Source organism: Sciurus carolinensis, chromosome 1 (genome assembly GCF_902686445.1).
Source record: "Sciurus carolinensis chromosome 1, mSciCar1.2, whole genome shotgun sequence".
Taxonomy (NCBI): Eukaryota; Metazoa; Chordata; class Mammalia; order Rodentia; family Sciuridae; genus Sciurus; species Sciurus carolinensis.
The window spans coordinates 92,532,376-92,548,098 of record NC_062213.1 but is presented as its reverse complement, the minus strand read 5'-3'; the positions used below and the strand labels follow the sequence as shown (position 1 = coordinate 92,548,098).

Below are 15,723 nucleotides of genomic sequence, written 5' to 3'. Positions count from 1 at the left end.
ACCCTTGGTGTTAGGGGTTGCTTGACTTCTTCAGGTCCCAGTCTAGGATATATGAGGCCAAAAGAAAATCTGGGAAGCTCACACAATGCCAGTTTAGATGATACTGAAGGTTTGTGTGCTTTCTTCTCTTTCTTCTCTTCCTAATATTCAATAATTCTCTTAGCACTGAGGAAAGCTGTGTTTGGAACACATTCATTACCCTTCAATTGGGCACTACGATTTCTAGTATCATAGCAGTTAATTGGTTCAATTTTTTGCCAATCCCCAAGCAAAATGTAGATACACTGTGAGAGAGGCCCCGATTACTCTACTCAGATACCTGGAACTTGTCATTGACTTACCTCATTGGGTCAAAGTCTGCCCTTTGAGCATTGTCCACAACTTTCTTTCCTTTGAAAAATCTCTTTACAAGACTCCAAACTAACCAAAATGGAGTTTGTTTATAAATGAGCTTTGCTGGATATGGTTTGCACATGGCTGTATTCCCAACAGCTTGGGAGGCTGAGGCAGGAGGATCCTAAGTTCAAAACCAACCTTAGCAATTTAGCAAGACCCTAAGCATCTTGGTGAGACCCCATCTCAAAATTTAAAAAATAAAAAAATAAAAAGAACTGGGGATGCGACTCAGTGGTTAAATGCCCCTGAGTTTAATCCCTGGTGCCAAAATAACAATAATAATAAGAAGTGTCAATATTTAATTCCTTAAGACCCTACACTCAGGCCTCGTGATGGAGTCAAGTCAGATTTTAATGACAGAGAGCACCAAAAATTATAGTAACCTAGTTTGCAATAATACATTATAAGATTCCTGAAATCTTGACTTCTGCATTTGCCCATGGTCCTACTAATCCCGGGAAAGGAGGCCTTTGTCCTCCGTCAGTTGACCTTGCTCTTATTTACATGGGTCTAGATTGGCTTAATAATATACTTCATTGGGGTATAATCCAGTGACAGAGAATGTGCTTTGCATGTGTAAAGCCCTGGGTTCGATCTTCAACACATCCAGAAAGAAGAGAAAAGTAAAGGAAGGGATAGTTACATAGGGGGATTTCCTATACAGATGTTTGGGTTTTTTGGTTTTTTTGTTTTGTTTTGTTTTTTTAAGTACTAGAGTGTTGTTTCCCAGGCAGCTGCAACTTGCTGATGTTTTCCTATTTTCTTTCCTTGGTAACAGAAAGATGGCTATGAACATCAGTTAAGATCCTTGAACTTTGCCTTGGGGATCTCTATTTTAGGGAGTGGTCTTAGATCCCCACTCTTTCAAAATGGCCTCAACTTCCTGGGCAATATCTGCATGACACCCGTTTCTGGATTCTGAATCAGAGCTTTTGTGTTTATATCTATATGCTTTCCTGATCATCTTTAGCCTGGGGAAGGACAGGAGTCCCTATTGGTGCATGGGGGCTTTGGTAATTTGAGGGTTTGGAATACTACTATGAATATGATCCTATAGTCAGTGACTGAACCCTTAATCTCTCCATATGCACTTTAGTCCAATAGGCAGACTCAAAGTACAGCTAGGAGAAGATGTGCATCCTGGCCAACAGCTACCATCCACACGTACCACCTATTCCAGTCGATCCTTCACAGCCTGAGCCAGACCTAAGGACACCACTCCACTTTGCTCTGAAAACCTTTATCTGTCAGCATCAGTGACCTGGGTGTGGTGGGGTGCAGGGCATTACCATAGAAGATGCACCTTTGGAAGCTGATTACATCAGATAGGAAGTTTGCTGCCAGATATTGATATTGCTAGAGATCCTAGGAAAGATTTATTTTCTAATCAAATGTGGTGAGATCCTAAAAGAGGTATTGTTCCACATTTAATTGTATCTACTCTCTGAAGCTCCACAGTTCCTCTGTTCACAGATATGACAGACCTTCCAAATATCACCCACCATCAAAGAATATTGCTCATTACCTTCATGTATCTTCTCATTCTCCTGGCAGTCTTCTTCATACTGGAGACATGAAAGCAATATAGGTGTGTGTCGATAAAATTTCTCAGAGTTGTGAGATTTAATATTTGAGAAGCCCAGCCCAGGCAAGTCTCAGAATCTTTCCCACCATAGTATGTATGTGGTTATTTGAATTCCCCTTTCCTTAGTTCCTTTGAACCCCTGGATACTGTAGTGGCATAAGACAGATAGCTGTGCCAGTGGTTGTTCCCTGCCTATGTTCTTTTTCCAAAGGCTGTCAGGGATGAGTTTTCCTGAGTCAGGACTGCTAGGAGGACATATGAATCTCTACTCCCAACATTTGCTCACTCTCCTGGGTAAACAAAATTTCACCCAACCTGGAAAACCAAAATCTGGGAGGAAGACAGGACATCTACAGAGCAAAGGATGCATAGGCAGCTGGGGGATGTTGAAAATCCATTTTCTACAGACTAACAGATGCTCCAAAAATCTTTCTGTTTTCCCCAGCTGGAGCTCCTCTCCAGAAGGGATGAAGGATACTCTGGAGAACAAGAGCTACAGCAGCTCTGAAATCTGAAAGATGCTCTGTTCTCTTGTTTGGTTCATGAATTGGCAAAAGCATATCATTTTCCCCTCATGGCTTAGATACTAATGTAACTAACAAAGACAAGAGCCAGCTTTTATCAACTGCTAAAAAAGTTATGTTTTGCAGGAATCTGTCTTTTGAAAATATAATGGATCATCTCTGTCCTGCCTGGGCTTTGCTGCTATAGAGCAATAGACTAGGAGCTCTTAATCTGATATCCCCCCATCATTTCTGAAAGCTTTGAACCTCCAAAATTGCCTTTAAAAAACTTTTAACCTTTGGGTGTTTATGTTTTGGGAGGAATAATGTGTCCCTGTGTTATAGCAAGATCTCAAATTACCATGTAATAACAAATAGCCATTTTTCTAAATAGTCACCGAATTTGCAATCCATCCACAGCCAGACAGCATCATGTCTTACAGTTAAACCCTGGGGTCTGTGGAATGTTCCAGTGGTATCACTTTTTTTCTGCCTCTAGTCCTCTCATTCATTCCCTTCTTGGTCACATAATCTAGTTTTCTCAAACACAGCTTTGATTTAAACTGCTTTCATGTTTCTGTCTCTGATTAAAAGCTCACTCAGCACATTTACTGTCCACTGTTCTAGAGGGCAAAACATCAAAGGGTTCACAAGATAGCATGCATGTGGATGCGATTTCTTTAGCACCCTCTCATCTCCCATGCATGCAGCAAGGCAGAGTCTGTCCCCTGGGCCTCCCGCTGCCCCCAGGCCCCACACAGGAATACATCAGAGAGAAAGGCCTGTGCCTTGTAGCTTGGACAAGCTCTGGTTTGCTTCGCCTCTTATGCTTATGTATTTATTTCAGGGGCAGAATGACTCAGAGGAACTGTCACATCATGCAGCTAAAGAGAACTATTTTGGGGAATTTGGGTCTGAAATCACCAGTAAAAAGTATGACTTTATCTTGTTTATGCTTCTGTCGATATTCCTCCCTAGTGCCGTGGACCCAGGATGATTGAAACATTCTTTTCTGCCTGACCTAAATATCTTCTTAATCTCACCTCAGCACCCCACACAATGATGGCCTCGTGGGGTTGGGCAGATTCCAATATGAGGTAAAAAAAGACATCTGCTGGGAAAGAGATCCTAGTGCTGGTGAAACTGTTTTTGCCCATTGAGGTCTATGATGGTTATTTTCCTCTTGAGCCATCCCAGCCCACCATACCCCAGATGCATTCTCTGTCCTTCTCTGCTACTCTCATGCAGTCTGCATGACCTGGTGCACAGTTCGCTTCCATCCATAGAAGACACCAAAAGGAGGCCAGACATCAGGGGAGAGAGTCAGTGTTTCTGCACCACCATCTCTGATAGTAGCCATCTCCTCCACAATCACAGATCACTGGGTTTTGTAATGGTCCCTCCTCTAACTTCTTTAGCACTGAGGGTTGTAACAGCTTCGCAGTGTGGCTGGTCTCTGGATGGTTTAATGTCTTTAGCCTATTACTATTGTACTGGCCATATTTCTCTTGACAGCCCTTTTGTTACGATTCTTGACTTCTTTCTTTACTTCCACCTTCTTTCCTTTCTCTCTCTCTCTCTCTCTCTCTCTCTCTCTCTCTCTCTCTCTCTCTCTCTCTCTCTCTCTCTCTCCCCCTCCCTCTCTCTCCCTTTCATTAGAGGCTGGGGATTGATCCCAGGGCCTGATGCATGAGAAGTTACACTCCCAGCCCTGAAGTTCCTCCTTTTAAGTAAGGCAAATTCTATTTGCAGCCTGATACAAGAGTGCTCTTCCAAAATTTATTAAACTTTGGAGTGTAAGACAGATTTATGAACTTTGGAGTGTAAGACAGATCTGATCTCTCCTATGTGGGTTAAGACCACTGTACTGGAGTTTGGAACTAAAACCTCAAGTAGCCATAGGGTGTTATTACTTCTTCCTTCCTACATGTATCTGAAACACTTCATGAACACAGGTGACTTTGGTTGAGCAGAATTTATATCTTTATGGGTCCCCGGACCATACATAATGCCATCTAATACCATCCTAATCCCATCATCATTTCTAACAAATTCCTACTTGTCTTTCATGTGGTCTGACTGGAGCTCTATAGAGCAGCATCAATGCAGTGTTGGCATGGTATCACAATATTAGGAAGAGCAAAAAACAAACAAAAAAACCACACATCTTGAGTAATAAAGGAGGTTTCTTTTTGAAAAAGAACAAGCAAGTGTTTTGAATCTTAGCAAGTCCAGAACTCAGCATTCTCTGCAAAGATAAAAGAGGTGGAAAGCTTACATATAGGATGAAGACATCTAGCATCTTAAGAAGCACTTCTATCAATACACACACATCTGAGCAACTCTGTAAAGGAGAAGAACACTTACTTTCTCGGCACTCACGGAGTTGGGGTGGTGACAAAGCTGGCAAATGAGAGAGTTTTCCTACTTCCTTTTTTCTATTTTGATAAATTTCCTGCTGAACTGGAAAACCCCAGTGTCAAACCCCAGCTTCATCCAGACAGACAAGCTGCTCTAGAGACTTGAGCTGCACCTGGCAGTATCTGGTAGAACTTGCCTCCAACTTCATGTTGCTGTGGCTACAGCTTCTGGTCCTTGGTGAGTAGGCTGCTAGGGCAGTACAAGGTAGGAGCCAGGAGAGAACTATCTGTTCTGGGGCATCCCATCTGGAGCACAAATCTCTCCGGTGCAATGAGTAGGAATGGATTTCAGGTTCTGACTTAGTACTAGCAGGTATTATACAAGTGGGTATTGAGAAAAGCAGGGTTCCCAGGAAAAAGAAAGGACTTTGCATCTCTTTACCAAATCTAATGACATCTCTCTTTAACATCATTTCTGCTTTGATCTCCAGGAAAATCAGAAGATGTCTTTAAAAGGACTTCAAAGGAATTTTCTGTTAGGGTGAATTCCATTTCCAGCCCACATGGATCCTGCCCTGCCCCAATCCCCACTTCCACTCCAAGCTATTGCATTTTTGGCTAAATTCTTACCTCCCTAGACTTTTGGATAGGCTTCAAATTTTACTCATCATAGATGAGATCATGGCTTTTGTTCTAAATATGACTTTTGTATATAGACATGATTACAATACTAGGTCTCGAATCAGGATGGAGGGAGAAGCAGTGCAATGAATATGAAAGGCACCCTCTTTTCCTTTGTGACCCTCCCTGGTCTCTCTGAGACTCCCAGGTAGGCAATGTGTCTCAGACAAAATAGGCAGGAAACTAAAAAGGTTGGAAAGGAGCAATAAATAATGAAACTTCTGATAATTTAACCTACAAAATGACATTGTCTGATAATGGTCAGACAACATTTATAAGTTGGGATTATAAAATGAATTCTGGGTCCCGTAGGAGTGTGTTTGTCAGTGAGGGGAGGAGGGAAAAGAGGGGAGAGAAATAGGTGGCATGAGGGACACGGATGTAAGGGGAGAAAGGGGGAAAGGGAGAGACAGAAGAAAAGAAGGGAAGAATTGGGAAGTTCTCAGAGGGCTGTAACTTTCAAAAACGTGTAAGGATCCTGGTGCCGCAGTGATCTCTCTGACTTTGTTCCCTTGCAGCTCCTGTCGGTGTCCAGACGGGTGAGTTACTCTTCTCTTTGTTCTCTTTTTAGATCTCTGGGAATTAGATTCACTCTCTCAGGCCTGGGAAAGGTTGCCTGGCCTAGCTGAGGGTTGCAGGATCCGGGCCAAGACTAGGGTGGAGAGAGCAGGGATGCAATGCCTCCCTCTCCTGCCCCTCGTCTGCCACAGCAGGAACCCTCCAATGCCGCATGCATCTCTGCTTGGCCACCTTCTTATTCCACGGGCAAGAGGACCCTGCCCTGAGCTTCTCAAGGCAGCAGATGATTTTCTCTTTACTGTTGAGCCCTGAGATAGAAAAGGAGGTGACTGTGAAGGGAGAGCAAAGCATGCACCCTCCTGGTTCAGTCTGCAGTTGCTCCAAGTTCCCACCAGAAGCCCTGGAAACAGGGAGGGAAGGCATACTTATAACAGATGTAGAAACAAGGGGCTAAGGCGGTGTTCTGCAGAGAACAAGAATGCCCCTGGGTCTTTTAATTGGATTGTAAACTCTTCAATACCTAACTTGATTTTCCTTAGAATTCTAATATAGTGAAATAAAGAGGAAAAGTCTGGTTTCATATTAGACAGGTAAAGTACATTTTCCTCTTTATTCATGCCTTTGAGAACATATCCGTTCTCTAATAAGAAGGGGAGCAATGCTTGTGTAGCCAGGCTTGTAACTTTAAGCAAGAATGTTCTTAAACTGGTCTCTGGAGCAGCCTCAGGGGATCCAGCAAATTCCCTGAAGTTATGATAAAATGTATGTATATGGACAGTTGTGCCCACATCTAGAGAATGGATCTGTAGGTAAAAATGTCAAAAGTTAATGACCACTAACTAGGTACCTTACAGTTACATACTTATTGCAGCTGGGCACAGTGGTGCAGCCTCTAATCCCAGTGGCTAGGGAGGTTGAGGAAGGAGGATTGAGAGTTCAAAGCCAGCCTCAGCAAAAGCAAGGTGCTGAGCAACTCAGTGAGACCCTGACTCTAATAAAACACAAAATAAGGCTGGGAATGTAGCTCAGTGGTCGAGTGCTCCATTCCCCAAAAAATATTGCAATCTCAGTAAAACCTGGTATTAGCATTTCCCCCTGTCTCTTGCACCGTCATTATTATGAACTTGATCACATAAATATTACTCCTCAAATATTTCTTTAATCAAACTCATTATATTTCTATAATCATCACTGAAAAATCTTTTCTAGTGTCAATATGGAAAAAGAAAATATTTGGGGTCCAACACTTCTCTCTCTTTATCAGTGCTTGTGCCCCTGCCACCTACCCCCATTACCTATTCTACAGGGAGAACTTTCAAAGTGGTTAAGTGGTGTACAGAAGTTGTCTTTGAATTTGTTTGATCACTTTGCACTATTCAGAAAAAAATTGAGCATGTGTCTTAAATATATTATTAGTTAACATGGTAAATATATATAAAACCAGAAAATTTAAAAGATGATAAAATCTATTATATACTATGGAAGTTCAAAGTGCTTTCTCCCTGTCTCCTTATAAGTCTCAGTTTGGAGACTGTGACCTAGACCTCATTGTGAAAGGATGATCTCTTTTCTGAGACAGAACCCTGGACAGGGTCCAGCTACCCCTCTTTCATAAACTCGTGGCCAGAGGACTAAGTTGGGCAGACAGCCTCAATAGTACTTTCATGCCCTGTCTCCTCCCTGTATGGGGAATGACCTGATGTGCAGGTCTGGGATTAGGGTTTGTTTTTTTGTTTGTTTGTTTGTTTTGTTTTTGTTTTTTTCCTTATCAGAACAACAAACATTTTCCCTGAAATCCCACAATTCAAATTGACATTTGAACTCAAATTTTTAGTTCTGTTGCTGACTAAAAAGTTTCCCCCAAAGCCCAAGACTGCAGGGCAGGGTCACAGAACAGCATGGTGGATAGCTCTCTTTTCCTTCTGCAGGGAATGGTCTACAGGCTCCTCCTATTGTGCTTTCTTTTCCTGCTGGGGGCAGATCCAAAGCACCAAACTCACTATCTCCCTAATGACCACTATCTCCCAAGGGGAGACAATGACCCGATCAAGTGGAGGAGCCCACTTCCCTTTTCATAGTGATCACCCAGGCCCATTCATGAAAATGATTCTCAGGAGTCTCTGAAGAAAGCATTGCAGAGGAGAACTCTGGAGATTAAAGATGTAGGACCCAGGACCAGTGTCTCAGTGGCCCAGTTTGTTTCATACAGGGAGAATATCAGAGGGAAAGTGTTTGAGTTCATTGTACCACTAGACAGTGTCTCCAAGGAATGAGACACACAGAGAGAGTTAATCATGGCTCCTATAGGGACATGCAGTCACCTGGAAGGACTGTAAGGAGATACAAGTGGAATCATTTCAAATTCATATTTATTCTGACTGTAATTTGCTGGGAAGAAAGGCATCAAAACCTGTTAGCAGTCATAAAACTAACAAGATATTTGTAGGACAAAAATGCCAGAGAGGTAGATCTAGCCTTTGTTTAGCAGGGAGGCTAACAGAGCCAGCAGGTCCCAAGGCAACTGCAGATGCTCAGCTTGACTCATAATGGAGCTTTATCCCTTCTCCTTATAAACAGAAGGAAAGGCTCCAGAGCAGGAGGCAGCACTGTCACTAGGTATCTTTACTTCTTTTGCAGACTGGCTGAGTATCAGCATACCAAACGATGTCTATGAAGGAGACCAGGTGGTTATAAGATGCTCTGGGGAAACAAATGACAGGATAGAGAGACTAATGTACTACAAGGATGACTCTCAAATATCAACTCACCATAATGCCGCAAGCTATACCATTTCAAATGCAAGACCCAGCGACAGCGGTTCCTATTTCTGTAAGGCAGATAGGAAATTATTCTTTATTATAGATGTGACAGAAAAAACAAGAACTTCATGGCTCACTGTCCAAGGTGAGGACCTCACTTTTCAAGTGGATGAATCTGGGAAGGAACAGGGATTAAGTGGGAAGACGAGGGTACAGGGAAGGGAAGACCGCACAGGAGGGAGAAATGGGAGGTGGGCTGAGCGTCCTTGAATCTGGGTCTGTGTGTTTGGTTCATTGGGGCCACTTCTCATCTGGAACTCCACACTTCACTGCTAACAGGTAATCTGTGTTTCGTTTTTCCCTCCAGAGCTGTTTCCAGCCCCTGGGCTGACAGCCACACCCACTCGACCCACAGAGGGGAGCTCAGTGACGCTGTCCTGTAACACCAGACTCCCCGCAGCTAGGTCATCAACCCAGCTTCGCTATTCCTTCATCAGAGATGGCCACACCCTGAAGTCAGACTGGAGCTCATCGAAGGTTGAGATCTCAGTGATACGGAAAGAAGACTCAGGATATTACTGGTGTGAGGCAATGACAGCATCTCACAGTGTCTCCAAGCAGAGTCACCAAACCTATATAGAAGTGCAGAGTGAGCATCAGTGGCTGGGCTGCCAGGGCTGGGTCAGGCAGGGAAGAACCGGGCACAGGCTGAACCGTGGGCTCTCTTTTTAGTTGTGCTCCCCCATCCCTATGGGTGAGCGAGCTACCTTGATTCACCTAGGCTCTTCTCTATTGATTTCTGCAGGGACTTCATTTCCCAATAACTTTACTTTCCCTGTCAGAAAAGCAATAATAATAATAATCCCTTTCTGGAGCATTTACCATAGAACTAGCACAGAGGAGTGATCAACAAACCAAAGAGTAAATAAATAAGTCATGGTTGTTTGCAAGGAGTGATCCAACTAAGTGCACATTTAACAGAGCAATGAAGGCACTAAGTAATAATGATAATAATAATAATAATAGTACTAGTAGTAGTAGTAGGAGGAGGAGGAGGAGGAGGAGTCAGGAGTAATGGTGCATGCCTGTAATCCTACTGGCTTGGTAGTCTGAAGCAGGAGGATTGGGAGTTCAAAACCAGCCTTAGAGACTTAATGAGACCCTAAACAACTTAGTGAGACTCTGTCTCAAAATAAAATATAAAAAGGGGGGATGTTGCTCAGTGGTTAAGTGCCCCTGCACCAAAAATCATCATTATCATCATCATCATCATCATCATCATCATCATCATCATCATCATCAAAATGATTACGACAATCCCTGGCACTTATAAAAGGATTACTATATGACAAACCCAATTAAAGCTATTGTGCTCAGTTCTAGAAGAAACTCTCTGATGCTCATAAGTATTCACGGAAGGGAAGGCTTATAAACATTTGCCACTTAGAAGGCACTTTTCAGATCATTTAACATTTTATTCTTATCTCAGCCCTATGAAATAGTACTGTGATTAGTACCTGTAATGTAGGCACTATTATTATCCCTATTTTGCATATGAGAAAACTGATGGGATGTGCCATTCAGAGACTAACTTAAGGGAACCTAGGGTGGGATTTGACCCTCATTGCTCTGGTTCCAAATGTATGCACTTTTAATTATCTTGCACCACTTTCTACCTAACAATGGCAGAGGAGAATGTATCAATAATAGATATTGCTGAACAGCTTCAAAGTGAGAGGTACTTTATACCTGTATCTTATTTAATCTTTATGAGAACTTGGTGAGGTTAGTATGATTATCCCCATGTTTATGTTTGAGAAAAATGAGAATCAGAAATATTGACTGGACCAGATCATGCCACGAATGACTGGCAGAGTCGAATTGTAAATTAGGTCTGTCTGACTCCCTAAGCTGTTTTCTCCCCCACTCCTAATGCCCCGACATACCAGGAGGTCGGGAGAGAGCAAGATCATTGTGGGCACTGGACGTTAGTAAGGATGTGGAATTGTTATTGACTGGTACATTCAGGCGTGGTCCTGCATAACATCCTCAGCACATTATCTCCCCACTAAAAAAACTCAGGCAAGTGGAGTGGACTCTCCTCTGCCTAAACACTGCATTCAAATATTACTTGCCATAATGCTTCACAGGTGGTTCTGGACTCCACCACTGCCCTGCCTTCCCCACACCTGTCCCTCAACTGCTGTCTCCTGTTTGTTCATGCAGGGGTCCCTGTGTCTCAGGTCTCCATGGAGACCCATCCACCAGGGGGCCAGGCGGTTGAGGGGGAGATGCTGGTCCTTGTCTGCTTTGTGGCTGAAGGCACAGGGGTCATCACATTCTCCTGGCACAGAGAAGACACAAAGGACAGTCTGGGGAGGAAAACTCAGCGTTCCCAGAGAGCAGAGCTGGAGATACCTGTTGTCAGGGGAAGCCATGGCGGGGGCTTCTACTGTACAGCTGACAACAGCTACGGCCCCATCCAGAGCCAGGTGGTGAACATCACTGTGAGAGGTAAGTAGCATCTCTCAAACAGCTAGTCAGCGATGCCCAACAGTTTCCTTCTGTAGCACTGAGGATGCTCTACAGGAAATGGCAAGTTTTGAGGCAGGAAGAGGTACATGGGAGGGTCACTATTGTGAGAGTGGATGAGGCAAAGGCAGTAGCAGAGGAGCCGAAGGAGGGTGAGAAGATGGGACAGGAGGCAGGCTACATGGTATGCTATCCAGAACTCTTCATTAGAACTCTTCTAAGCTCTGCCGGGGAACCGTCTCTGCAGGGTTAGATCAGGAGGTGCAACCTTGAGAAAGAATCAAGAGGGAGGGATTCTGCAAGGACCCTTAAGTGAGAACAGGGTGCTTATGATTCATACCACCCTCTCTGATGAGCCTCCTGCCTCTGTCAGTTCCAGTGTCACATCCTATCCTCACATTCCGTGCTCCTGGGACCCTGGCCTTCATTGGAGATGTGGTGGAGCTTCACTGTGAAGACAGGAGAGCGTCTCCCCCAATTCTGTACTGGTTTTACCATGAAAATGTCATCCTGGGGAACACCTCAGCACCTTTTGGAGGAGGAGCATCCTTCAACTTCTCCCTGACTTCAAAACATTCTGGAAACTACTCCTGTAAAGCTGACAATGGTCTGGGGGCCCAGCACAGTGAGCTGGTGATACTCAGCGTCACAGGTAGGACATGTTGAATATCTCCTTCCAGAGGACCAGCTTCAGCGGTAACAAACAATGACGTGTGCTCCCTTTCCTTTGGATTTCCCCTCCCTCCAACAATCAGAGGTCTACCAGAAAGCCTGTCAGCTCTCCCAGGCTCTCCTTCTGGTCTTAACAACATCACTGGCACACTACTTACACAAGCCTCAAATTTGTTTTCATTTCACTTAAATAACAAAATATGTGTGAAAATGACAATTTGCAAGGCACTGTACTGGGGTCAAGTCCGTGTAAGGAGTCGGGTAGGTGAGGTGTGGAAGAAGGAGGAAGGCATCCCTGAGGAAAAACAAGGAAAGACCTTGCATACCCACAGCTTTCAGTGAGTGATTAGATACACCTAACTTTTGTAAACACCTAAGGAAAAAGTGGGGAAACCATGAACGAAGCAGTTTCTGGGATTTAAATTTTTACTAGGATTATCTCATTTGTTTATTTGGTGATGGAGACTGAACCCAGCTAAGAATGCACTCTACTGCTGAGCTATTGCCCTGCTCCTTTGCATCCTAATTAAAAGTGAGTTTTCTATTTTTAAGGCTGGCTTAGCCTCATAATAATGATTTCAGGAGTTTCCACAATTTGTATATTCTGCAGCATTTAAAACGATATTGAAATTATCTGCAACTTAAAGAGTCTTTGGAATTAACCTAAACAACTTTCTGAGCCTTCTAGATTTTTACTTCCATTGTCAAATCTTTTTTTATTAGTCTTTTCAAATTTTCCATCCCTTGAAAACACTATTTAAGCCAGAAGTGGTGTGGTGCACGCCTGTAAACCCAGCAACTCCCAGCAACAGGTTGAGGCAGGAGGATCACAAGTTCGAGGTCAGCCTCAACCACTTAGTGAGACCCTGAGCAACTTAACAAGAGTTTGCCTCAAAAGAAAAAACAGAAAATGCTGGGGATGTGGTTCTAATGGTTTAGCACCCTTGGGTTCAATTCCTGATATCAAAAAAATGAAAGAGAGAGACAGAGAGAGAGAGAGAATGTATATTCCCAAATGCACCTAACCTTTTCTGTTTGCAGATACTCCTCCCAAAGTTCGTTTGATGAATGGTCCCCACCGCTGCGAAGGGCGGGTGGAGGTGGAACAGGAAGGTCGCTGGGGTACTGTGTGTGATGACGGCTGGGACATGAAGGATGTGACGGTGGTGTGTCGGGAGCTGGGCTGCGGAGCAGGCAAACACACACCTGCAGGCATGTTGTATCTACCATTGGCAGAAAAGGCCCAGCCTGTGCTCATTCAGGTGGCCCTGTGCAACGGGACCGAAGAGGCACTGGCTGAATGTGAGCAGATTGAGGTCTTTGACTGTGGACATGATGAGGATGCAGGGGCTGTGTGTGAAGGTAGTTAGGGGCAGATGGGAACTGTGGACTGACCCAGCTTCTTTCTGAGGCTGCCACCTCCATAGGTGACTCACTATTGCCCCCTCCCTCACCATTCTCCAGTCGCATGTGATCAGGGCAAAACTATAAGTTCACATTGTCCAGAGTCAGAAAGGCATCTCCTGTGTCTCATATTATTACTGCTTTTCTGTCATCTTATAAAACAACCCATTAATATTTTTACAGGTGTGGATTGGGGCATAAGGCCAAGAAAATAATTATGAAGCCATAGGGTGATGTGGTCTGAGTGATTCTCATCAAGGTTTACATTGTTCTGTAAACTCTTCAGTTCTTCTGAGCGCTGTCCTAAACAACTCCGTTCATCAAAATAAAGCCCTGAATTCTAGTGGGAGAGGATGGGGATTGGGGGACTTGTCGGAAAGACACTGGGTCTGCCAAGTAAGTCAAGCCATAAACCATAAAGGATAAAACTCATTGAGGGTGAAAATAAAATGAAGAAATTTTGGGACCTCTGAAGGTCCCAACACGTCCATACAGCCAGTGCCTAGAGTGGAAACCAGGGAGACTGTTCTCTCCAGTCCCAGTGCAAGGCCTCCGTGGAACCCTGTGATCCTATAAGCCAGAAGTATAGGAATAGCCTTTCAGAGGTCCTGAGAAGAAAAACCTTTAGGTCCAGTGGCCCATGCCCACTTTGAGGAACTGAGGTTAGTTCAGGAAAATGGAGTCAGTATTGGGCACTGGAAAGGTTCTGGAACATGGAGTCCACTGTGCAGAGTTCGAAGTTCACCTTTCTCAACTACCAGCCATATAAGTAGCAGACTTCTCTGAAGCTCATTATCTTTGTCATAAAGTGGAATAATGTTTAGTCCAACTTCCTCACCCTGTCAGGGTAAAATCAAACAGCACACACTCAAAGACATTTTGTGAAGGACCAAATCTGGGAAGTTCAAGGGCTGATTCGGGGTGGTCTGGATGAGGGAGTGGGTCTGAGGTACACGCTGGCCTCCATCATCCTGGGTCTTACCTCTTGGAAGATCCCTTGGGTTTTTCTGGAAGACCTTTCCTGGATCTCTCCCTCCTGGTCCTCTTGTTCTCTTTTATCTACAGTAATTCCTGAACATATGGAGACTGGTGACAGCAGGCCTCAGAGGCCTGGATAGTCCCACAACTCCCAATGGCTTTAACACTTGCCTGCAGCTCACCCCTTCAGCTGGACTCTAAACACTGCTCTCCTGAGCCAGAGTCCCACCTGGCTACCTTAAGGGCATAATCCAACTCCCAAAGAGACCAAACTTGGTATAATTGTTTGCCCACATTGGCATCTTGTCTAGGTTCCCACCTTCCTAGCCTCCCTCAGATCTGCTGGAGGATCCCAGTGCTGTTTCCTGGGCAGATGTATCAGCCTGAGATGGAACAAACAAGGAATAAAAGTGAGGTAGGCTGGGTTCCAAGTCTGATAGAAACAGACGTATCAGCCAAATTTCTATTATTCAGAAGTAACTGCTGTTCTGGTACTTGCAAAAAGTTTTTTAAAATATGTTACTATATATAAATTAATACATATTTGAAAGTATTGTTCTGTAAACTGCACAATACTTTTTTTTTTTTTTGCCGTATTGGGGATTGAACTCAGGGCCTTATGCTTGCAAGGCAAGCACTCTACCAGCTGAGCTATCTCCCCAGCCCATTACTTTTTATACTACTTATTAGATTTAGCAATGTAGATACTGGGAAATAATCCCTATAAGCAGCACTTATGTTGACCCAAGATGCTCCCTGAGCATGACCCTTGCCCCACTCATCAGACAAGCTTCCTATGAAATTGGGCAAATTGACCCCATTTTTTTTGGAAATAACTAGCTAAGATATTCCTGGCCTCTTTATTTTGAGCTCATTTTTTTTTTTAATTTGGTGAATTTTTTTTTTTTTTTTTTTTTTTTTTTTTTGTTCCATGCACTTAAATTAGATATATTCTGTTTGTCTGATTAAAGGTTTTGGCTCTCCATCTATATCTGGGAATTTTTTTCCTTTGCTAAGAAAACCAATTATTCAAAATTGCTGGGCTTGTACTTCTGTCCTTCTCCATGTTTACATCAAGTTCTGTGTCTTCAAGCAGTAAAAATTCTAACTTGTTACATACCTTTCAAAATGCAGATTTAGGATTTAAGTACTGCTTAGAGTTATGGAGAAGATAATCAGATCAACAGTCTAGCTTTTTAAACCAGTAAACGAGAAATCTAAATGAAAGCTATAAAACCTTTGAGGATCTTTTTGTCAATCTTTTGTCTTCTAATGTACATGTGTGCTTATGTTTGTATGCTATTTGTCTATTGGCTTATAGATAACGACTGCTG

General features: G+C 43.5%; 1 protein-coding gene across 1 annotated transcript; it reads left to right on the top strand.

Moving 5' to 3' along the window:
• Positions 1 to 4,864: 4,864 nt before the first annotated feature.
• Positions 4,865 to 15,278, top strand: LOC124990258 (Fc receptor-like protein 2). The gene is made up of 7 exons (XM_047560078.1): positions 4,865 to 5,082; positions 6,044 to 6,064; positions 8,682 to 8,948; positions 9,171 to 9,452; positions 11,030 to 11,317; positions 11,709 to 11,987; positions 13,049 to 15,278. Exons 1-7 carry the CDS (start codon positions 5,052 to 5,054, stop codon positions 13,375 to 13,377), a joined length of 1,497 nt encoding a protein of 498 aa, XP_047416034.1. The 5' UTR covers positions 4,865 to 5,051; the 3' UTR covers positions 13,378 to 15,278.
• Positions 15,279 to 15,723: the final 445 nt, after the last annotated feature.